Source organism: Hippoglossus hippoglossus, chromosome 22 (genome assembly GCF_009819705.1).
Source record: "Hippoglossus hippoglossus isolate fHipHip1 chromosome 22, fHipHip1.pri, whole genome shotgun sequence".
Classification (NCBI taxonomy): Eukaryota; Metazoa; Chordata; class Actinopteri; order Pleuronectiformes; family Pleuronectidae; genus Hippoglossus; species Hippoglossus hippoglossus.
The window spans coordinates 14,444,693-14,468,492 of NC_047172.1; the positions used below are offsets into that span (position 1 = coordinate 14,444,693).

Sequence of the window (23,800 nt, forward strand, 5' to 3'; positions counted from 1 at the left end):
TATGTGAAAGCTATGGTCAGTTCGTGACAGAGAAATTGTGTTTGTATATATTAGCATTTGTGAGCTTACACACACTTTGTTCCATGCATGTGGACATTGTTCAAGTAATAAACTAATTCGAATGATTATTTTCATGTTCCACATTCTCCCCGAGCAGATGTGGACGAGTGCAGAGATCCCAGCTCCTGTCCCGATGGCGCTTGCGTCAACACTCCCGGGTCCTTCCAGTGCCAGGTCTGTGGCCCGGGCCTCGGGTCTGTCAGTGGAATATGTCTGGGTAAGGCAGCCTCACAACCCATCATAGCATCAGCAGCAGTACGCCATCTCCTGAGGGTTTTTCTGACCGATGAAAGGAAATAGGCTGGCTTACCTACGCACAACTATGAATGCTCAGCCATGTGCATAGGCTACATGCATACCTACGACGTAGTTTCGATGCAGAAGCATGAATTGGGCTGCACTCCATTAAAGGTTCCTGTATTTGGTTAACTTTTACGTAGCCTATGATGCAGTAAAGTTAACCTGATAGCACAAACTAAATTAGGGACACTACATCCATATTACTACGTTTTCATTTGAAAACGCATCAACTCTGCTACAGATACTCATGCAGCTAAAACAGAGAAATTTGGAAATGCTGCTGACCCCATTTTAGTTTGAAAACTCCAGGGAAGCGTTCATCAGGGTCCTATCATATGACTCCCTTCCACAAGAAAACAACCTGCATTAGCCTCGGCTACCAGTGTAGAACGCAACATGGATAATCAATTACATGCGTGAAGTGTCTTTCCAAACAGCTGTGTTTTCAAACGAAAACATAGTCGTATTAATGTAGCCTAAATTACATCATACAAATTTTATTTTATGCTTCCAAAGATTTTATATTGGATGCTTATATGCACTACTGGGCCCACATAACACGTGACACAGCCCAAAGTCTCAGTGATTGTGGACTTAGCACAGCCCTCCACCCTCTCTCCTCATTCAGTGTTTCCATGTACAGTATGATATATATCCGCTCCTCCACCCAGCAGCCACTGAATATCCACAATATTGTTTAAACACATTCACTGTGTTATTGCTGATCTTTCGATATCACTGGCCCCCGTAAAAAGACTGTTTATAATACTTCAATTTGGGAGAGTCCAAATATTTTCTCTTGGCCACAGCCTTGAAAAAACTGCGTATTATTGTTAGAGAGCTCCGGCCACTGTACTCTGGGGTCCGGCGGAGGCCAGCGAGGCTTCATTACCACTGCCGGACGAGGTGAGAGGACTGAACGCTCACAGGAAATGTATGAATAGGTCAATTCAAGGCAGCAAAGTCTCGACCCACAAATCACTCAGTGTTATGTGCCAGGAAGTGGGCATGTCACCCTTTTGTCACAGTCCACTGCAGATTATTAGATTTGAGTACACAAATGGACGACAAACTACATTTGGTGTGTGTTGCTTTTAGGCTAACAGGCCAGCAGCGTCCCTGCCTGAATGTCGCTGTTACATAACATCCTGACTGGTGTTACTCATACCACATCCCCTCTTTAAGACCATGCGCCCCACTAATTTGTTTTGAAACCTAAGCTCCTGGAGGGAGAATTCCAGAAATGTGAAAATTTAAAAGACCAAATGGGGAATGGAAAGTACGGAAATTTACTTTACCAGTACTTATAATCGATTACTTAGTGAATCTGACAACCGCCGCCCTTGTTTAAAGTTTCTTGATTCCCTTGCTTCCAAAGAAAACACAATTTCAACTACTTTTCTGTTTGTAAGACCACTAGTAGTATTCAATCTGGGTAAATCTCTACCATATAAATAGTAACTTAGAGGAATCCTGTGAATGAGGGATGACACTGGAGGTAAATATTTTCTCTGTTAAGATGCACTAACAGCCACACAGTAAACATCTGGTGCTGCGGGAGTCGCAGCAAACAGGCAACATGAGGGCTGGGTTTGCAGTATTTTCTTCAGTCAATTGACGGTAGCTCAGTAGTTTGTTCCTAATTGGCCGAATCATGGATAAGCCTAATTGCTAGTGCGATAGAGAAAACAGCCCCATTCCCCTGTCAAGGCTTATCGTGCTTGAGAGATGCCGGATGAGTGCAGAAACAAACCATTGGGCCACACTGACAGATTTCTGGCAGTGCCCACGAGTAGGCAAACAGAATCCAGTCTGTGACTCGCTCGCTGTGTTTTCACTCTGTTTCAGAATCTCCATCACCTCTCACTAACGTCCTCTCTCCACCTCATTCACTCTTCCTTCCTCACCCCCTCTTTCCCTTCCTCTTTCAAAGTCATCCCCTCTGTCTGTTTCTCATGCTCAGACTTCTGTTCCTCTCTCTCCACTCTCTTCATGTAACCTAAAAAAACCTGCCATAGTTAACACTTGGTAAATTCCACTATAAAACATTATTTCTGCATGAGGTTTTCCACATAATCCTTGGGTCAACTGGTTTGACTCATGAAGTGGAAAAGACAGCTACTCCCGCAAGTAGTAAAAAGGCCTTCATGAATGAGGTTTGGGTCTGTGCACTGATGTGATTTAATGGCTGCTGTTTGCAGTCATTTTACACTCTAATTATGCTCTGATTGTTTCCCCTTTACTGCAGTTATATGCTTATACAGACCTCAGTTTGTACACAGCTCTTTATTTTTATTTACTGTATCTTAACACTGTTTCCTGCTGGAAAAGCTCAATTTTCCCATTGGCTTTGTCAACTTTGTATCTTACATTTAATCTTACGTTCAAGGGTTGGCTCACCCAAAGTACAAAAAAACGTTTTTCTTTATTCCACAATGCCGATCCCCTCTGTCCTCAGATGTAAACGAGTGCTTGAACCAAACAGTGTGCGGCAGCGGTAGGTGTGTCAACACAGAGGGCTCCTATAGGTGCAACTGTTTCCAAGGCTACAAAGTCTCACCGGACAACATTTGCCAGGGTAAGTGTTTGTCAGAAGGTCAGTCAAACATTATTAACGGTCCATATCAAAGTAACGGGTCTGTGAATGGTTCTCCACAGTGTTACTACAGAAGCTTTGCGGCAGCATTGAAGGTTTATAAAAAGGCTACAAAGAGTTTGCAGTTGTCTTTATTTTCTGTGGCCCCTCTTTTTTCCCTCTATATCATCCCTCCAGATGTGGATGAGTGCGTGCTCCCAGAAGTCTGTCTCCACGGCCGCTGTGTCAATCTGGACGGCACCCACAAATGCACTTGTAACCATGGTTACCAAGCCACCTCAGACAGCCAAGCTTGTGAAGGTCTGTAAAGGATTAGAGCTGTTGGGTGTAACTCATCACTGCGTACTCCTCCGCTCGTGGAGCTCCTCTGACAGCGGATTAATGTGCGTGAATTGTTTCTCTGTTAGATGTCAATGAGTGCGAAACTGGGAACACATGCCCTTCAGGGATTTGCATCAACACAGAAGGTTCTTTCACTTGCCAGAACTGCAGGCCCGGATTTGGACCATCAGCTGATGGATTGAGATGTGAAGGTATGAAATCTGCTGTCTAGTGACGTTTTTGACAAACTGGGGAGGATTTGTCTGCACTTTTGTGGTGAATTTGGTCTTTTTGTTTTCAGATGTGGATGAGTGTGCCCAGGGTGACTTGTGTCTGGGTGGAGTGTGTGCCAACACGCAGGGATCCTACACCTGCACCAGGTGTAAGGCTGGCTACAGGGTGTCACAAGACCGGCAGAGATGTGAAGGTAAATCCAGTCTCCAACTCATTCAGCATAAATCACTCGTATTGTCACGACTATTTACACAACACATCTGGGCAGTTTGTCAATTCAACATTAAAACCCCCTTGTTGTGCAACTGAATTCCTTCCACAGCCTTTCAGTGATATCCAACCATATCTATGCTGGTGTGTGTGTGTGTGTGTGTGTTTCACTCAGATATTGATGAGTGCCAGTCCTTGTCTACCTGTGCCAACGGGATCTGTCTAAACTCGGAAGGCTCTTACACCTGTGAGAACTGCCCCACAGGGTACAGGGTATCATATGACGGGGAGCTATGCGAAGGTTGGTTCACTCAGCACCACTCATTTAAATGGATCCCTGCATAAAACCACATGTAGCTCAAATTCAGGCTCATAGATATAAGTCTGGTGGTGAAAGTGCCTCTTGCCTTACTTCATGAATTTGGACCTTTCTTCTTGGCTGTGGAGAATTCCCAGTCCGGCAGAGAACATCTAACAGTGTCTTTTGTTTCACTCCAGATATTGACGAGTGTGCGCTGCCCGATACATGCCCCCTGGGAACATGTACTAACACACAGGGTTCCTTCACATGTATCATCTGTCAACCCGGTTTCAGAGAGTCTGAGGACGGACAGGAGTGCGATGGTGAGACTTTTGGCTGTGTTTGTGCAGGAATGTGCTTTGTTATGTTTGTATAGTTGAGCACAGGTGTGTGTGTATCTTCCTCTATTCTTCTATTGAAAAATACCAGACCATGCTTTCATACTCAGCGATGTCGCAGTTAGGGGGTGATTGTGCCAGCTCTGTTGAACATGTTTCCCAGCTGGTGTCTAAACAGCATCAGGTGTGACATCTTGGACCGAAAGCCGCTTCATCTGTGTGCAAAATCCCAAAATACTCCTTCTAGACATCACATCATAGCTGGAACGTGGACCGCTCCGCCTCTGGCACCACTCATTTAATCCTTGCTCAACACAATGTAACACCAGCACTCAAATAGAACACGATGATGTCAGGCGAATGTCCCGCGGATCGCTCAGCTAAAATGATAGAGGTGTCGACATTTGTAATTCCTAGTTCCAGTGATTATCGATGTAACTGATTACATCTGGCGGGTTTTATTTATTTGAAGCCAGAGATGATAATCTGTGCTATGATGTGTCTGTGTATTTGTGTCCAGATGTGGATGAGTGCTTGATGGCTAACGTGTGCCCGGGCCAGCTGTGCTTGAACACCCCAGGATCTTACACCTGCAGGAGCTGTGAACCTGGTCTGCAACTGTCTGAGGACGGTCACAGCTGCGAGGGTAAAACCACATCTGTATTCACCTACCTGCTCCGGGAAGTTTATTCCTCTGATAGTTCAAGTTCTTCCTGTGTTCAAGATTGCCTGTTACAGCAGACCACTGTTACAATGGAGTGCATTAGACCGAGATCATGATTACAGAACATCTTTACAGTACTCAGTAATCTGTCATGACATGATTTATGAGATCAATGCAGGGAAACGGCCGCTTTGGCGAATGCGGGGAGTTTAGATCTGTCATGACTTCATGGGAAGCAGCACAGAAAGGATTATTTAAATGGATTCAAACATGGCCTCAGTTGGTCATATATACTGTGGTGTGTTGTTGAATGTGAAGAGCGGATCTAGCCTGAGAGGACGATCCCCCGCTGATATGTGTCTTTGTGCTGGGAAAAGATTTTACAAAACAAGCCCGGGTCCAAGTCGACCTCTGATAGGATTTTAATGGATGTGTCTGATGCCATGGAAAATATTAAGGGCTTAATCTGAAATGAAGTCAACCAATCCCCTTGCCTTCCATGAGCTCGCCCTGTTGAACTCACTCTGTTCACCCGAAGGCAAAAACGCAGCGGTCTCAATCACTTAACAATGGCCCACACTATTTTCTCCCTAAGAAATTCAATCTGTACCATCTCGAGGAATTTCCAATGGTCACGTAACAGCGAGCCAGCGACTGTTTGTAGATACAGTAATTATACGCCACCTGTAATAGCATGCTGTTTTGGATTCAGTGACCATCCTGCATACTTATCTTTCCACCCTTCTTAATAAAACACTGTCAGTGCATTTTAATAAAGAGGGCTTTGCCTCCTGTGCGTTGGGCTGAGTCACACATGGCCATTAATAATTTATACCAGATAAGCGAGTGAGTTATAAAAAAGTGGACTCTAGAGGTCCCTTTGCTTTGTAGGATAACCTATAAGTAACCTTCTTCTTCTTCTTCTTCTACTGTGTCTCAGACATCGATGAGTGCCAGACCCTAGGTGTTTGCCCCATGGGTGTTTGCACCAATATAGTGGGCTCCTTCTCCTGCATGGCCTGTGACCCGGGCTTCACAGTGGCACCCAGCGGACTCTCGTGTGAAGGTACAGTACAGTGGGTGGTTCACTGCGGTCACTGGTGTTTTTTTCCCCCAATTTAATTAAATTCTTTCCGAACAAGGAAATAAAATGTAATAAAATACAAAAAACAACAACTTCGGTTCACAAATAAATCTGCAGGAAAGACTTGTGCATTACACAATATAGGACAATTTAACCGATATGACAAGCACCCTCATCAGGAGTTCTATGTTACAACACCCTCTAGAAAGGACAGTGGAAATATCCAATCCAACATGAGAAAAACCGCCAAGTCTTGTGAAACACATTATCTCTAGAGTTTAGCATGCATTTTAAGCAACAACACATATTCAAGTATAATCCTGTACCACTGTGTTTTAGTTGGGACTTTGTCGGTCATTGAACTTTACGATAACTGTGCAGTCCACCTCGCAGCCATGTGTTTCAGCGGACCACTGTGAGAATTAGTCAATACCTTGCTGATGTAGATGTTGCTCTGACATATTTGCTGTGCTCTGGAAACTTGTCATCCATGTGACTAAACTTGGGCAAATTTGAAAATGAGAACCAGTAATTTGCAGATGTGTCATCCTGATGACGTCTGTGCATGTGTCAATGCAGATGTGAACGAGTGTGAGGACACCAACCTGTGTTTCGGAGGCCAGTGCACCAACACTATTGGTTCCTTCAGCTGCTCCTGCCCTGTTGGTCTGGAGCTGGAGGATGGGACATTCTGCAGAGGTGCACTACATATACACACACACATATGCAGTGTGGATCATCTGACACATGAAATATACCATTAGTGGTTAACCATTTCTTGTGGCTTACCTCATGCTGGCATCTTGACACAGCTGTGTGTGCATGTTTGTGCTTGTGTGTGACAGATATCAACGAGTGCTTAACCATTGTGGGGATCTGTGGAGAAGGAGACTGTGTTAACACGGAGGGCTCCTACACATGCATCTGTCCTGATGGTTACACCACCATCAATGGAAGGACCGGCTGCCAAGGTACAGTTACACACTGCAGCACCAACAGTAACCGTAATGGGAAAACATTATTCAGATGATTTTATGGGTTTGGGGAATTGGGTGAGGCAGAGTCAACATAGGAGAAAGTTGGTAATAATGTAATAATGGTTCTTAGTAGATATTGCTGAAGTCATTTTACAGTATTCGTGCTGGCTTGCTCAAGTGTCTCCCCTCAGTGCAGACAGACTGACAGACAGTGTCCCCCCCACACTGTCCTGGGCTCTGAGGCCCGGCTTGGGACCCCTGGCATTGGCGCCTTTCTGTGTAATGGGCCATGGCTTCATCAACTGTCTCAGCTCGCTCGCTCGCTCTCAGCACGGACATCAGCTTGATGTTATTCCAGCCGCACCCATTAACCCTTTGGTCACAGCGATGGGGGGAAAATAAGTGTTGCGTGATCATCAGCTAAGGAAGACTTTTCTCTTACAAACCAACCAGAGCATTTGCTGTCAAAATACATGAAATCACTTTGGCTTGGATATCAGAAATTGTGTTGCTTCTGGAGGTGAAGTAAAGTAAACAGGGGAATGTCTGGCGGTGAAGTATCCTGTCATGATATGGTGCAGGTAGGGTGAGATATGATGCAGGTGGGGTTAGCTCTCTAGGTCCAGGCTGCTGTAAGACACTGGCATGGTCCTGTAATGGGTGAGGTTGACTATGATGACCTTAGTCCCTCCTAACATTGAGACTTATATTGCCTTAGACATCATCCACAGACTCTGAGCAAACTGCCCAGCCTGCATCAGGTACTTTGGCCGCCTGCCACAACAAACACTGGACTCTAATTATCCTATAAATCAGCAGTTGTCGTATATATTTTCTTGCAGTCTGCCAAATGTGTGTACGGTGCTGACACAATGAAAGCCAGACCACTCTGATATGAGCCTGCAGGGGGAGGTGAAGGGAGGATCAGGATATGAAGGTTTATGGGAATGAAGGATGGGTCTTAGTCAGTTGAGGCCAAAATGGTGCTTGTCCTTGACCAGGCCTGTCTTTCAGCAGAACCATGGAACAGAACATATGCAATGAAGGACAGACAGCAGACTGAAACACACCTAAGCTTTATCCGAATCATTAAGTTGTGCCGTAGACTTGCTGTGCCTTTCAATCTCTAAGTCCTTGAATCAACTCCAAAGCTGTCTAGCCACAGCATATTTATATGTTTGCTTGTAATTGCTCAAGTTTTATTTCCTTTTCTCCCTTTCTTAGCAAATGGGTGTGTGCCTTGTCGTCTCTGAAAGATTCATCTGATTATCAAAGTTTGGAAAAGGAAGCTGGACTGTGATTCATTTTCCTTTGCTTTCCTGCCTTTCCCTCAGCTTTTACCCAAAGACCGAGCACCTAACAAGTTATGTTGTAATGCTGCAATTATCCACCAATCCACAGCTAATCAGGCATGCAGCTTTCATTATTAATTTTTACGAGTTGGAGGGAAATGTTCTAAGCCTGAAAAGCTGAGGTAGATTTGTTTTTTCTCTCCTCTGGTTCCTGTTTGCCAGTTTATCATTACGTGTTTCAAAATGGCTAATGAATCTTGTGCTCAGACAAGAGCTTGATTACGAATTCTTCTGGTGATGCTTATGAAAAGGAGTGGTGTTCCCTATGGATTTAACGAGGATGGAGGATATTTAGCAATAATCAATATGTAGCAAATGTCGTCCCACCCTCTCTCCAATTATCCCTCTTAATTTGTCTGCCCTTCTTTCTCTTTTCCCCACCTCAGATGTGGATGAATGCAGTAAGGATACTGTGTGCATGCGGGGCCAGTGTCTCAACACCGACGGCTCGTTCTTGTGCTTGTGTGAGGCCGGTTTCAAGTTCAACGCGGACACGGCTGATTGTGAAGGTGAGGAGGAATAAAACTGCTTCGTCGTGTCCTGTTGTGTCTATCATGGTGATTTTTGACACTGTCCCGATATTTTGTCTGTATGAAACCAGCATTTTTGCAACAGCTGTTGATTGATTGTCACAGTACATTTACGCTTAAGCATAACTGGTACAGCACAATTGGCTATGATTGATAATTTATAACCAGTTGGGACTGAGCTCCAGTCAAAGTGTCCAAGCTTGGCTGGGAGGATGGTCCTCCGTGGTTCCAGGACTGAGGGGTGCCTGGATTACGTGGCTGGAGCCCTGAACTCCCTCTCCCCCGAGGGAAGCATGAATGACCCCATTGTGAACAAGAGGTGTTTCTCCCTCTGGAACGTCTCTCTTTAGCTCCTTCACAAGTTCTTTGGTTGCTGTGATAATATTGTTCTTGGCCACTCCTGTTGCCTGCTGCGTTTACTGAGGACAGCTACACCACAGGCCCCCTGGCCGACTCCCGCCGCACAGCCATTACTTTAAAAGCAGAGGAGCAGGAAAGGGAGTAATAGCATGCGTGCGGGGGTGCTTGCATCCATGTTAGTGTTAGTGTCTGATTGCACATGTGGTTGTATTTGTGCCTCTGTTTGTCAGTCACTAACCAACAGCTTCTCTCGATCTGTCTTTTCACAGACAAGGATGAGTGCAAGGAGTTTGGGAGCACAGTGTGTGGTACCTGGCGCTGCGAGAACACCATTGGCTCCTACCGGTGTTTCATGGGCTGCCAGCCTGGCCTCGAGGGAGAAGACGCCAAAGACTGTGGTGAGCGGTCAAACCACATGTAGTTAAAGACTAGCACACACGATTATGTTAAGAAAAGAATGTGTAGCCTAGCTGTTTTCGGGCATGTATCATACATGTACCCTGATTTGATCCATTTACCGTGGAGTATAGAGTTAGAGAGTAGAGAGGAGCCTCAACTCACCACTCTACTCTTCAGGGCTCTGTGTTTGTGCACAGATAATGATATCTGTCTGGCACGCCGACACAAAGAGGCCGATGTGAATCAAAAGCTATCAGGTACTCGAGATCCTCCTGCACCAGAGACCGTGGGGGGAGGTGAGGAGAAGTGGCCCCTGAAATTGGGGCAGTTTAGAAAAAGGAGTGCACTGTCAATGCAGCAGCCGATAATGGTCTCATTCTCCTGACAACGAAGCAAATGGAGTGGTTCTGGCAGAGACACAAGATGGAACCTGATCACCATTGTTCTCCTTTGCGGAGGGAGATAGGATTGTCAGGCCAGCTTATATGGTCCCTTACCTCTTTGTACTCCCCATGGAGCAGCCCGCTCACACAGGTTGACTGGCTGGGTTTGTACTCGTGCTACATCTGGACCCACAACCGGCCAGCAACAACAGACTCATCCCCACGAGCTCCAAAATACATGAAGCCTTACAGTGTGTTTACTGGCAGGATTAGACACCTTGAGCTTGTAATATTCATGTGGTTTGTTGCACAAGGATGTAAGTCTATCTCTCTTTATTTCCCAGCACTGTGTAGCTTGTCGTTGTTGCTTTCACAGCATCATAAAGCAACAAGTTGGGTTTATGGGAGACGTAAACACCAGGCCAAATATTTTCCTCACATTAAGACGGGATCCAAACAGTCATCGGAGATTGACAAGCCAAGTCAGGAAAGCAGTCTGAGAGCATCAGATTGGAATGATGTGTTGGAAGCTGTGGGTGTTTGTGGATGATGTGTGCGCGACAGTGCGCGACTGTGTGTGCATGTGGTTTAACTGTGGGGAGTGTTTGCGTCCTCACTCGTCTGTTTGCGTTACTATTTAGGAACCAGGGACTGTAACGGTCGTAGACGAGCGCTCAGAGCTTAGTGCAGCTTCATGTAACCTCACAGTTTTTATTGGACTATCAACAGATGGAGATCAGGCGAGAACATGCTGCTGCAGCGCTGATCAGTGACTGATCGGACCATCGCCCTCATCCCAACTTTGTGCGGCTGCCTCCTCACTGCACTTTATGATGTTGTCTGTCTGGCACCAGCTGTAGAGTGCAGGGGCCTGTAGTGTGATAAGGGCAGATTGAAACCAGCTGCTCACCTCTGCTCCTCTATAACTACTAATACATAACGATGTGTGATTTAAATATATGTCCCTGATAACTGTATTAGGGGCCAACGACTTCCACAGGCTTGTTACATGCTATAACTCAAACATTATCTTTCCCGACATGTCCTGTGGAGCATGATTGAATCAGTAGATGGGACCTGCCTGAAAAAAAGTTTCACATCGTTCCCTATGTTGCCACAAAACTCCAATTTTAACTCGTCCGACTGAGTCATGACCACATCTGACCACCCTCCCCCTGTTGCTACGTCGTGATGCCAGCTGTTCGTGTTTTCACAAGAACCCACAACAAACACTTGCACTTCTCAGCATTGACTCAAAGCCCCCAGTTTGAAACCCAGGCCTCTTAGCCGCAGAAGCCCAGCGCTACACACAATAGCGGCTTGTTTCACCTCACGATGGGAAGTTGTGGGAGATGCTGCCGTCACCCCAATAAAAGTCTACGGAGGGAGCTCAGTTACTCTGGGGCATTTTTGTCTGCTTGTAAAAATCATCAAATATTTAAGAAAAGGCCAGACGCGGTAATTTGCAGTTTCTGTGAGGGGCGTTGTTTTATTTTTACTCACTGACCTTCGAAGGGGCAGCGGTTGTCTTTGGCTCCGCTCGCAACACTCATTTAGATTTAGAGGCCATGACACAAAGGGGAAAAACAGGGTTTTTTTTTCCTTCCCCGCAGCAGCGCTTCAGCAGCAACTGTGCTCTGAGGTCTGCGCTCAGCCCTGCCATGATACCATACTGTGAACCCTGTGTATGTGTAGATGTGTGTATTCCCAGGTCATTGTTTTTAGCTTTGACTCACCATCGAGCTCATAAATCCCCTCGAGCTATGCCTTGTCTTTAATAAGACTTGCCCAAGAGCGGAAATTGTCTGCGGTCACACTCTTGCCAACCTCCCACCCCTGCAAACATATAGAAATCTAAAGACTTCACCATGTGTGTGTGTTCTCGCTCATTCTGTTGCCCAGATGTAAGATCTAGTTTTTTTTCTTGGAAGTACTCACTCGACGTGACAGGTTGACATCCTCTGTAGTTAACCCGAGTGGCTGGCCAGGTTGTAGATCGAACACCAGATAAAGCCCATAAACTTTCTTCCCTGAAAACAAATACCCCAACTCATCTCTTTCCAGTCACGTGTGAAATCACCTCTGCATATGGGTCCAATCAAAAGAGGGGTTGCCAATAGTGTCATGCCTATCGCCCCTTAACCCCCCCCCTTATCCAGCTGAACTCCCCCCCACCATTCACAGTGCTGCATGTGTCCTAATGTAAGTCATTAGTCCATGGAAAGACTTAGAACGGCAATCCCACGTCCTGCTGGTGTGAGATGAGCTCTTGCTGGAGTTATCTCATTTTCTATTATTCATTTTCCCCCCACAAACCATTAGAGCTGTGATGATGCGAGCTGACTCTCTGCTTGGATGACAGATCAAGTAATGCTGATTAAGTAACGCTGCCACTCAAACACTTCATAGTCACATACACAGCAAAACAAGGCAATTAATAAAATATGCTCGATGTTCTCATTCCTCCCTGGGATGATACTTTGATTGCGTCTCATCACAACATGTGGTTCTGCACCAGATTTTGTCCATGTTACACATGACTGAAAAACCGCTTGCAGACACTGATTATTTCATATATTAGCGGAGCGCTTTCATCGCCCTCCTCTCAGACCTCACAGGCTGGCGGTCGCCGCCATTCCAACATTCCTAACGCTACTTAAGCTGCTTCACACTTGAGGAAATGTTCCTCAAACTCTGATATACAATACCCGTCCACTTTATTCTCTGAGAGTAGTCTTGATAATGTTTTGCGAATATTCTTATTTAGAATGTTTTTTTTTCAAATGGGCCACTTATGCACTATTCTCCACAGCTATAAAAATGCTAATCTGATGGGTTGGTGGTTTTCAGTATGTCTCCATCCATTCCCCCTCTATTATCTCGCTGCCATCTGAGCCCACAAGTCTATTCTAGCAATTCTGGCTCTTTGTCAGGTTTTCTGTGAAAGGTTTTACAAATGACAAAGACGATTGTGTCTCTGCAGTTTTATTAGCTTGTGGGAGTCCCTGTCTCTGACCCATGAGGCATGTAGAGACAGAAACACTGACAGAGGACTGTCCCCAGCAGGCGGTGAGAAAATGGTTGTCTGTGTTGGAGGGGACGACAAGCCCTGGCTAAGCGATCTCCTCAAATCAAATGGCTCATGATTTCTCTGGCCCTCTTCCCTCCTCTCTTGAATGAATACCTCATGAGCCGCTCAGAGACAAAATAAAACTGGTTTCGACAACATGTGAGCGACAGAACATTCAGTTTCTTTTAAACATCTGCCATTTAAGTTTTTTTCTTAACTGAGCAGACATATCCAACCCGAGCCTGTCAGGACCCGTTAAACCACAAATTTCAAATGATATTTGGGTTTGGATTTGGTTTCGGTCACATTGGCTGGGCTATCTATATGATTTTTTAATACTGCAACGTTGCGTGTAAAACAAACATCAGACTCCTTTCGGGTTCTGTTAGTTTTCTCATGGGGGTGGATGGGTTCACGCAGAAATTACAGCCTGAACTCCACTCTAAGTCCAAGTGAGCTCTATGAGGCTGTCAAATGAAACGGGTCAAACATTTTTTCAAGTATTCAAGTTGTTGTGATTTCACTGTCTGATTTTTTTCCATATTTGAAATAGGTCCTTCGTGTTTTTCTTAAACTTTGCTCCAGTGAATTTTATTAGTTATGGAACTTTGAATGGAATGATCACGGATGCTTGTTATGAAACTAAAGTCAACAAAAAGAAATTAAATCATGTTTATTACAAAACAGACAGTGGTGTGTTCTCTAATATCATGAGGGCAGTGTCATCACATCTACAACCTAATGACTTACAGAAGAACAAGCACTGACTCACTATGACTACATTAGTGGCTAAAATAGTTTAGAGTAACTTGTTCCATAACTAAAAAAGAACAACATGTTGACACATTTTTAATTCTTCAAATTGTCTGGAAAAGCTGCTTAACCACAGCGACACAGGAACAGATGAGTAGCCTTTTTGTCTTTGTCTGTTTATTCTTTAAAACAAGTAAACACAGTGGAATTCAGGGGAACTTCAAATCTAAGTTATGTCTCCGCACTAACTTTTAACTTGTCACAGTTCTCATAAAAAGGGACCCAAGAGCCCTACTCAGGAGGTAAATGTTAAAGTAAAGAATGTTGTTTAAAAAAAAAAAAAAGGAAGAATACAAAAATCCAAGAAGGCAAACAAAGTACAAAAGGTCGGAACGAGCCAAAATCCAAAAGACAGAGGCAAGATCCAAAACACGATCAGGATGATCAGGCAGGCAAAGAACAGAGCGCTGGAAATCTAAGACACATGGCACAGAGACAATCTGGCAGCAAGCGAGTGGAAACAGAGTGACGGTTGTGTATATACACCGGGGAGCTTATGAGGTGATGGAGAACAGGTGAGCAGGTGAGTGGCGAGGACGAGCAGGTCAGGTGGTTCCGCTGCCAGGAACAGCAGGCAGGTGGGAGAGGTGGGGTCTGACCTTAGAACATGTACTCACACCTGGACTGACTGAATGAAGGGTTGAATGAAACTCAAAACCGTGACGGTCAACTTGTCAGAGAACAGTTGTGTTAACATTGAGCAGTGGCAAGTTTTAAGTGACCACAGGACAGGTCCACAAAGTGTGACTGTTTTTTTAAAAAAAACAATTATAATCAGACCTGTCCTCCAGTGTTATCAGTTTTTGGCCAAACTCCTGCACTGAAGATGCCAAGAAATACAAAATCTGGTGTGTAAGAAATTACTAACAAATGTTGCCTTTCCACAGCGAGTGGTAGAGAATCAGCAGTGCTGTTATATAGTCCAGTGTTAACAGTCTCAATATGCACGTCTCCACATACTCTGACATATAGCAGCGTCCCTTCACTGGTTTTATTAACCTTGCATTATGATTTATTACCATGCAAAGAATAAAACCACTACAAGCTGCCGTCTGCCACATTTAATTTCTAACTACCGTGTCGGACCTAAAATCCAATCGTTTAATTTGCTCTGAATCCTTCTTGATTTTTAAGAACATCTACAGCTGTTGTCAAACACATTCAATGGGTTCCAACAGATTCAATGGAACGCTGTCAAAAACCTTTTCAGAATAAATTTAAACTCTCAGACATCTCCCTCTAAAGTGTCTGGATGAATGCTGACTGCTCAGGAGGCAGGACGGGTCATCCACTAACCAGAAGGTCAGTTAGATCCCTGGCTCCTCCATTCTTTGGGCTAGACACGGAACCCCAGCTGTGTGAGTGATGTGTGATAGGGAAAGTGCTGCACATAGATGCAATGTGTGAATGTGTGTGTGTGAATGGCTTTGAGTGGTTATCAAGACTAGAAAAGAGCTTTATAAATACAGACCATTTACCATTTTACTTAAGAAAGTACAAATGTTGAGTAAAAGTAAGTAACTACTTGCTTTTAGATAAACTTCAACTATTAAAAGTAAAAGTACTTGCCGAGTATAGCCCACTCCCTTATGCATCTGTCCACTACATCATTACGGCTCAGTCTTGGCGGTGGCATCTATGTTGTTGCAGCTTCACTCTTGTTAGAGACGGGGTCTAAGAGAGGACCAATTTCCCACAGATATTGGAAATAAATATATATATAGTCGAGTAAAGGTTATTACCTGAAAATGATATACAGACATGTACAGAAACTGTACTTTGTTACATCTCTTCACTGATGCTGCCTGTGTTGCTGTAAACTCCTCCACTTGCAGTTACCCAGACCCACAGCACCTTCACGTACCCTGAGCTGGTGCAGAGAGAAACTCTCCCTGAAGTAACGGACAAACCGTTTGAAAAGCTTCTTAATGGATCGTCTAATCTGTTCACTGTGTCCTCACATGTTATGATGGAAGCCATCTCTGTTGTTATTGTAAGGTTTGGGAATGGCTAGTGGTGTTTTTATTTTGGATATTTTGGATAAGCGGTGCCGTGTTTACTGAAGTCTGTTGTGTCGACTGGACACTGTAAATATTAACCTCTCTGTGTGCTTGGGCCTTGCAGATATTGATGAGTGCGTCAACAGGACCATCTGTGGGAACAACGGCTTATGCGAGAACACGGACGGCTCCTTCCACTGCCAGTGTGACCAGGGCTACACCAACCCGCCCGGAGACATTAGCAGATGTGTCGGTGTGTTAACTGCTCTCCAATAAATATGAACCACACAGAGCTATTAAAAACACATCAGTGTGCAGTGGACGGCATGTTGCTCCATTATGATAAACATGGGCGCACTGTAAGACTTTGAGTCGATCACACACATCGTCCATCCTGCTGCTATAAGTACTCACATGAGCAGTAAATGTGTATTTGTATTAATTTGCAGCTGAAAATAGTGCCAAATATTAATGAGCTAATCAGCTCTGTTTATTCCTGTTTAAGATATGTTGGTTTTTGAAAATTACCCAGCCTTTTTTGAAAAATTATGTTTTTATATTTGACCCATTTAAGATCTATCTATCTATCATCCATTCCTCTCCCCCCCCCCCCCCCCCCCCCCCCCCCCCCCCCCCCCCCCCCCCCCCCCCCCCCCCCCCCCCCCCCCCCCCCCCCCCCCCCCCCCCCCCTCTCTCTCTCTCTCTCTCTCTCTCTTTATCTATCTATCTAATTGATTGTACGAATTTAAAGTGCTCTATAAAGAAATGTATACGTTTGTATGTGATTTCGTGCCTTCGCCTTTGCATGACCTTTTCTTGACCATGCCGAGCACGTGTGCGTACGTGCCTGATCCCGTTGACTGACCCGGCGCCCTCCTCTCCTATCTTTTCTCAGACGTGAACGAGTGCGAGATGAGCATGGCGCTGTGCGAGGAGGCCCTGTGTGAGAACGTTGATGGCAGCTTCCTGTGCATCTGCCCCAACAACAATGAGGAATTTGATCCCATCACCAGCCAGTGCCGCTCCCTGGGTAATAGAGCAGCACCGGCGCTCATAGTGACTCACAGGACTTAATTCTCAGAGACGGAGTTGTCCCTGATTTAATGAGCCGTCTCTCATTATCCAAACAACAAGGGTGAAGAGGTGGACATGACTTAACTCCACGTCACTTACAGTATCTTTCTGACCTGGCTGTTTCCATTTGTTTTATAGGCTGGAGCTATGGTTGGGTGGGTTGCCTACAAAAATTTGTATTAGCCTAATCCCTCAGACAAATGATTAAGTAACTCCTCTGCTAGAGCCAAGCAAATGCCCTGAGGCCTTAGTTGCTGTAAACCCATTTCCCCACCAAGACAAACATGGATAAGGTGTAGCTATGGGCAATTAGTGCTGAAGACACATTGCTCTCTTCGTGCTAAAATGATCTTAAGTGCAGAGGTTACACATATTTAGTGTATTGCAATTTTCAGAATGACAGAACAGGCCTTTTTGAGTAATGGAAATACATCACCTCTCCAGCTTGATAGGCGTATGTGTACACAAATTGGGCGTATTTACATTATCAAGCGGCGCGCCCTCAGCCGGGATGTTTTTCCTCCTGCCTGGGCACTAAACCCCAGCTATGCCTTTGTGTACCCTTTTGCCACATTCCGCTGTTTGCTTTCGACGTGTGTTAATCAATCATGTGAGAGTGAATGGTGTGTTGACTCACATGCCAGTGTTTCCATTTGGTTAAGCCGGCAGCTTAAGGGTAAAATGCCTGAGCCCATGCCTTTGGACAAATGAGCAGGCTCAGCAGTGGCAGGGCAGGGTAATGCACTACCTGCTGGAGGCATGTGGACGCACTCTGATGGATGAGGAGCAAGGCCACTTGTGTAGGGAAATGTGGGATGTACTGTAACATAATGTGACTGGGTGACCCCCACCTCCACATTTGACCTCCGACCTCCCTGACCCAAGAAAATAACTTCCCTTTTCCTTCTTCCTCAGATATCGACCTGAAACCTGCCGCTCCGTATGCCCCCTCAGCTGAGGAGAGGAAGGAGTGTTACTACAACTTGAATGGCGCCAACTTTTGCGACAACGTTCTGTCTCGCAACGCCACCAAGCAGGAGTGCTGCTGCACTGGTGGGGGCGGGCTGGGGGGACAACTGTGAGATCCACGCCCTGTCCTGTCCCAGGAAGAGGTGGATGATCCGTTATTCAGACTTCATGAACATTTTTGTTTCAAACTCTTTTTGCTTTTGACTAATGAAGCCGTGTCTTCTGTTCCAGATGATTATAACCAGTTGTGTCCTCATGGCAGCGGCTTGTTGCCTCTGCCTGTTTCCTCTGTACAAGCTCTGGGAGACCAGCACCCTTACATAGGTACTCTCTCTTTCATATATGAAAACTTGTTATTACTGAGCTGCTTATTACTGAGAAATGCTGCTGACCTAAATTTTGTTGAAATACTTCATGGCTAAGTTTTAGTCTGGCCAGGCAGAAGAAACTGAGATGTTTGGAAACAATGGCGAAGACACTCACAACTGCTTGTTGATTGGGTCTTTTCGGTCACGACATAGTCTCACTGATGCGTCAGGCTCCTATCACATGACCCATGCATTAGCCTCAGCCACAAGTGTGGAATGCAACATTGATATCAGTTACAAGCATTGCTGACCCTGTTGTCTTTGCTAACAGCTGTTGAGCAGTTAAATTCTGTATTTTACAATGATATAACTGCTTACATGTGTAGGTGCCATGGGTTTCAGGCGTGTGAGTATTGACAGGAGTAAAACGGATACAGAGAGAAAATGGACAGGGATCATTTTAGTTTGATAACACTGTTTTGAAATGAAATGTCGTAGTAATAAGCATGTAGCTCAGCTCTTCACACCAACTTGACATTGGCACAGAAAAGGTTGCAACGTTTTATTTCAACCTGCGGTAACTTTTAAGCTAGATAGGACAGACATAATCCCTCAGTGTGTTTATTAGGCTGACTCAACAGCATGCCGAGGCTTAATGGGATACCTGCATACCTGACTAATTACTGCAATTGTGGTGAGACAGCTTCTTACAAGCGGAGTGGATGACATCTCAGGCAGCGTGCCAGTGTTTTGGAAACAGAGTTGCGCTAGTTTTCATTTCAGCACTTACGTAACACCAAGGTGTGAATCTGTCTTTCTCCCCTCAGATGCAAACGAGTGTGAGATGTTTGGATCAGACATTTGTAAGAACGGAAAGTGTTCAAACCTCTTTTCTACATATACCTGCTACTGTCGCTCCGGCTTCTACTACGATAACATCCGGCTGGAGTGTGTGGGTAAGAAAAAAATCAAGCACTGGAAAACATTTGTGTAACAATAGGATTAGCTCTACTCCATCTATAAGTATGCAGCTACACCAATCCTCCATATTGAACTTCTGTCGGATTTATGACTCGCATTAAAAATCGATGTGACATTTTTCAGATCTTTTAATCTCATTTGTGGTCAAATTGGAGCAATTATACTCATGTGGTTAAAATGTAATGAAATATCACTGATGATTGATGTTTGTTGTACCTTTGCTCTTATTTGTGTTTTTAGATTATGATGAGTGTAAATTTGAAAACGCCTGTGAGAACGGAGCCTGTGTGAACACGGCTGGCTCCTTCAACTGTTTCTGCAGTCCTCCATTAGTGTTGGACAGCACCCGGCGCGCTGCATTGGCCTCAACACCACAGAGGGTGCGAGACACACACACACACACACACACACACACACACACACACACACACACACACACACACACACACACACTTTTCTTCTATTTTGTGCTTTCTTTTAAGATGCTTTTAGGGAATTAAACGATGGATGAATTAATTGGTTATTTGATTAATAAAAAATTTAATTTGCAGCAGGACTGATTTACTAGTAAAACTGACACATTCTGTGGTTGTAGCTCCTCAAATGTGAGGATTTGCTGCTTTGACATGTGTCATTGGAAATTCAAAATCTTTAGATCTGTTCAGATGAACAAAGCAATTCAGATAAATCAATTATGCTCTGGAATTTGTAATCTTTATTTATTTTGCCATTTTCAGATACTCTATAGACCAAACAATCAGTCTGTGTGTTGGGAAATTAATCTGTTGGTCTATTACATTGAAAATGATCATTAGCTGAGAATGTGAGGTGAGTTGATGTGTAAAGTTTCCTTGTGGAAGGATGTGAGGCTCAGTTAAATCCTTATCACTGCATATACAGTATAGGGTTTTCATTGCAGTGCACGATTTGTATTGAACAGTTTGGATGTGTTCAGTCACTTTTTTTGATCCCTCCTCGTTTTGTCTCCCAGAAACTCTTGAGCCTGATCACGATGTGCACATGGATATCTGCTGGCAGCGTCTGGAGGGGGACAGCATATGTTCAGAACCCCTCGAGGGACAGAGAACTACATACACAGAGTGCTGCTGCCTGTACGGCATCGCCTGGAGCGGACAGTGTGCCTTCTGTCCCCGGAGAGACTCTGGTGAGAAGAATGATGCCAGTGACCAGTGCTGACTCCGTTTGATAATTGTCTTGGCCTTGACTCATTACTGTTATTAATGTCTGACATATAACTCTGTGTGATGCTGTGTTCAGATGACTATGCAATCATGTGCAACCTGGCCGGGAGAGGAGGTTCGGACAGTCTGCGAGAACGCCAGGGTTATGAATACGGTGTTGAGGAGCCAGAGGAACCTTTTGTTCCTCCATACTGGGACAATTACGGCAGCCCTCCAGGACCCTATGACGTCCCTGAAGGTTGTTCCACTCTTCAACGACAACGATTATAGCGTCCAAACAGCCGCCTGTTCGCGTCCCCATCCCACGACCACAGGAGCAACAGCCACGACCAGTGGATTCTTACGCCGGTGCGTAGACGCATTCCTCTTATGCCTCGTTTCAACACACAGCTTCCAATCGACCGGAACTGTATTCATTCCTATGGCAACATCTGTGTTCTTCAATGTATTGCAAAACTCCTCCCCTATGTTTTTTTTAATCAGGAATTTGCCTCCACACGTTGAAAACATTTGTACTTTTGTGCTGGATTACTTTGGAATACTTCTTGATACATTCATATATTTTCATATATTTTGTATATATCAATATATATATTGATAATAATATAATTGACATAACAACAATCAACAATGGGCTTTAACCAGCAATCTCAAGTCAACAGTATTTGTACTGAGATATTTCCAGGTGCATATTCTTCAAAAACAGGCACAGTAAAGAAAAGTAAAAAGAATCATTGTTCAGTATATAAACCAGAATTATTGACACAAACCAAAACTGTGTGGAAACTAGGTGTTAGACATGGACGCACTGTTAAGCTTCTCATCTCCGATATGTCCATTGGAATATTTATGAATGAATCTAATGTTATGTGTATTAATGCATTGGCAAATTAAATACAGACAAGCTATGAGCTTCAGCCGCTGACAATCATAACAGCAAATAAAACACCAACAATTCTCATGCAATGATGGATAAGAAGCGATAATTGATTCGCAAACTTGAAAACGTTGTTATCGAACTTTGTTGATTGTTAAGAATAAAAGTGCTTCTTGTTTAATAATGTGATGTGTTTTTTTCTCACATCAGAGCGCTACGATGGCTTTGAGGGTCTCCGGGCGGAGGAATGTGGAATCCTGAATGGCTGCGAAAACGGTCGCTGCGTTCGTGTGCGAGAAGGCTACACCTGCGACTGCTTCGATGGATACGAGCTGGACCTGAACAAGATGGCCTGTATAGGTGGGGTCCTTTCTTCTCAGCAGACCACCCACATTTAGACTCAAATGTTCAGGGAATTCCCAAAATCAATAGAGAATCAATCACTTCATTTCATCTAGTTTCGAAATTGGGAGCTGAATCTTGAAATCAAACCGCAGTGAACTCTCCCTTCAGATCCGAGCCTTTTGGGGCGAGCTCTTGGATTCATTTCAGTGAGGTAACTCTTCATGTAGTATATCATCAAGCTCAAGGAGAAGCTTTGAATTTGACAACCTTGCATTAGGTTACGTTTTATGGGAAACTAATGAAAGCAGTGAACTCCTCAAAACCATTGTGTTACTCTTTGGTCTGAAATTCCCAGGTCGCACGCTGCCAAAAGTAAGGAGGCCTTGAATCTCAGCCACTTGGTATATTACAAGAGATATTATATCGTTTTAAGTGTACTCTGTTTGCTTGTGAGAAAGTGAGACTGTCTTGTTTGAATGAAATGCTATGTTTGCAATATTCTGAGTGCACACAACCTTATCAGCTCCAAGGCCATTCTCCCAAGGAAAGTGATTGAATGCCGACGCGGTGGAAACATGTGGGAGCTGCGCAGCTCGTGCCATGCCTCCTCTTATAAATATCACCGCCAGCAAGACATGACATAAACAGAGGAAGGGTCCTTTGAGATCAGCTGCTTTAAAACTACAATCAGACCTCCCATGCTGAAAAGAGGGGGAAAATTCTCTTCAAGGCCAAAAAGGAAACATAATCCAGTGGGTTGTTAATTTTACCATCATTGTGAACAGTTCAGTGCTCACCATGGCTGGGAGGTACAGTTCAGACTCGAACCGGCCGACACGCAACATGACGGCATGCTTGATTAAACATATACAAGATGAGATGTTACGATGTTACATCTCCAACTTTCAAATTCCAAATCTGAGGTTTTGTGGAAATACTTAAAACGCCTGTTATTGTTCACAAGGTTAAACAAGATGTTCAGTAATCTCATTTAAATGGGCATTTAGTAGCTGTTGTGTCACAGGATCTTTACCTTTGGCCTCAGCGCACCCTCAAGTTCGGCCTGTGTCGTTGATTACGAGGACAAAACACTTGATGAAGCTGAGGCGCACAACTGAGGTTACGTCTCTAACGTCTGCTGGTGGCCGCTAACTCCTGATAACTTCTACTGGTAGTTGGTAACTTAAATTGTGCAGAAGACCTTTAAACGTACTAATATTCACCTTCTAGTCCTATATTCTAAAAAAAATCATCAGCTCATGCTGCTTTCATGAAATCATGTTGGGATGCAACTAATGATTATTTAACTAAATTAACAAACAATCAAAAACCCCAAAATATGTATTTTAGTGTAGAGTAATACACAGTGTCCTGTTGACTTTCTGTACATTTCTCTTGTTTTTATGAAATCTTTTAGGACTTTTCCGCCACATTAATTTAGAAGTTGAGGTTAGGAAAGTAGTTTAATCAATGTTTTTAAGGTCAAGATCAAGATGGCCTCTTGAACATGACGTCTCAAGAACGTTTCGAGAGAATCCTTTCAAGCTTGGCACGTTCATTTAGACTCCGGGATTAACTGATGAGATTGTGGTTGTCAAGGGTCAAAGGTCAAGGTCCTGGTGGCCTCACAAAACATGTGTTTGGCCTCTTGACCATGATATCTGAAGTCTGCCTTTGACTTTCTTAAAATTATGACAAGTTGTCACTTTGTCACTTTGAATTAAAGATGAACTGATTCGATTTTGGTGGTTGAAGCTCAAAGGTCACAGTGACCTCATATGAATCTGGAAAAAATGTATGTAGACTGAAACTTCACTGGTTGGCGGAGCCATACACGTACACGTAATTTTTCCTAGACTTTCAAACTCCATCTGCTAACGAAGGTCATGCGAGATGACAAAATGCTGTAGAACAGCTTCTAAATGAACCGAATACTGTTTCAAATGCCAAGAATAAATGTTCCAATCCAATGTCCTTGAAAATACTAAAATCACCAAACTCAAAGTGAATCTGACGTCTGTTTCTCGCCGCTGATTAACTCCTCATGTCTCT

The 23,800-nt window shown here is 44.3% G+C and overlaps 1 protein-coding gene across 1 annotated transcript in view; it reads left to right on the plus strand.

The window, feature by feature from the left end:
- LOC117756081 (latent-transforming growth factor beta-binding protein 2) overlaps positions 1–23,800 on the plus strand; it is an 85,835-nt gene that overhangs the window by 59,810 nt on the left and 2,225 nt on the right. The window contains 27 exon segments of the mRNA XM_034576398.1: positions 158–277; positions 2,819–2,938; positions 3,134–3,256; positions 3,364–3,489; positions 3,579–3,704; positions 3,897–4,022; positions 4,220–4,345; positions 4,881–5,006; positions 5,965–6,090; positions 6,688–6,807; positions 6,954–7,079; positions 8,824–8,946; positions 9,597–9,725; positions 16,117–16,245; positions 16,888–17,022; positions 17,982–18,118; positions 18,120–18,158; positions 18,160–18,178; positions 18,267–18,359; positions 19,171–19,299; positions 19,565–19,672; positions 19,675–19,704; positions 20,316–20,489; positions 20,603–20,766; positions 20,768–20,803; positions 20,805–20,874; positions 21,614–21,763. Coding sequence (XP_034432289.1) covers positions 158–277; positions 2,819–2,938; positions 3,134–3,256; positions 3,364–3,489; positions 3,579–3,704; positions 3,897–4,022; positions 4,220–4,345; positions 4,881–5,006; positions 5,965–6,090; positions 6,688–6,807; positions 6,954–7,079; positions 8,824–8,946; positions 9,597–9,725; positions 16,117–16,245; positions 16,888–17,022; positions 17,982–18,118; positions 18,120–18,158; positions 18,160–18,178; positions 18,267–18,359; positions 19,171–19,299; positions 19,565–19,672; positions 19,675–19,704; positions 20,316–20,489; positions 20,603–20,766; positions 20,768–20,803; positions 20,805–20,874; positions 21,614–21,763 — 3,030 coding nt within the window.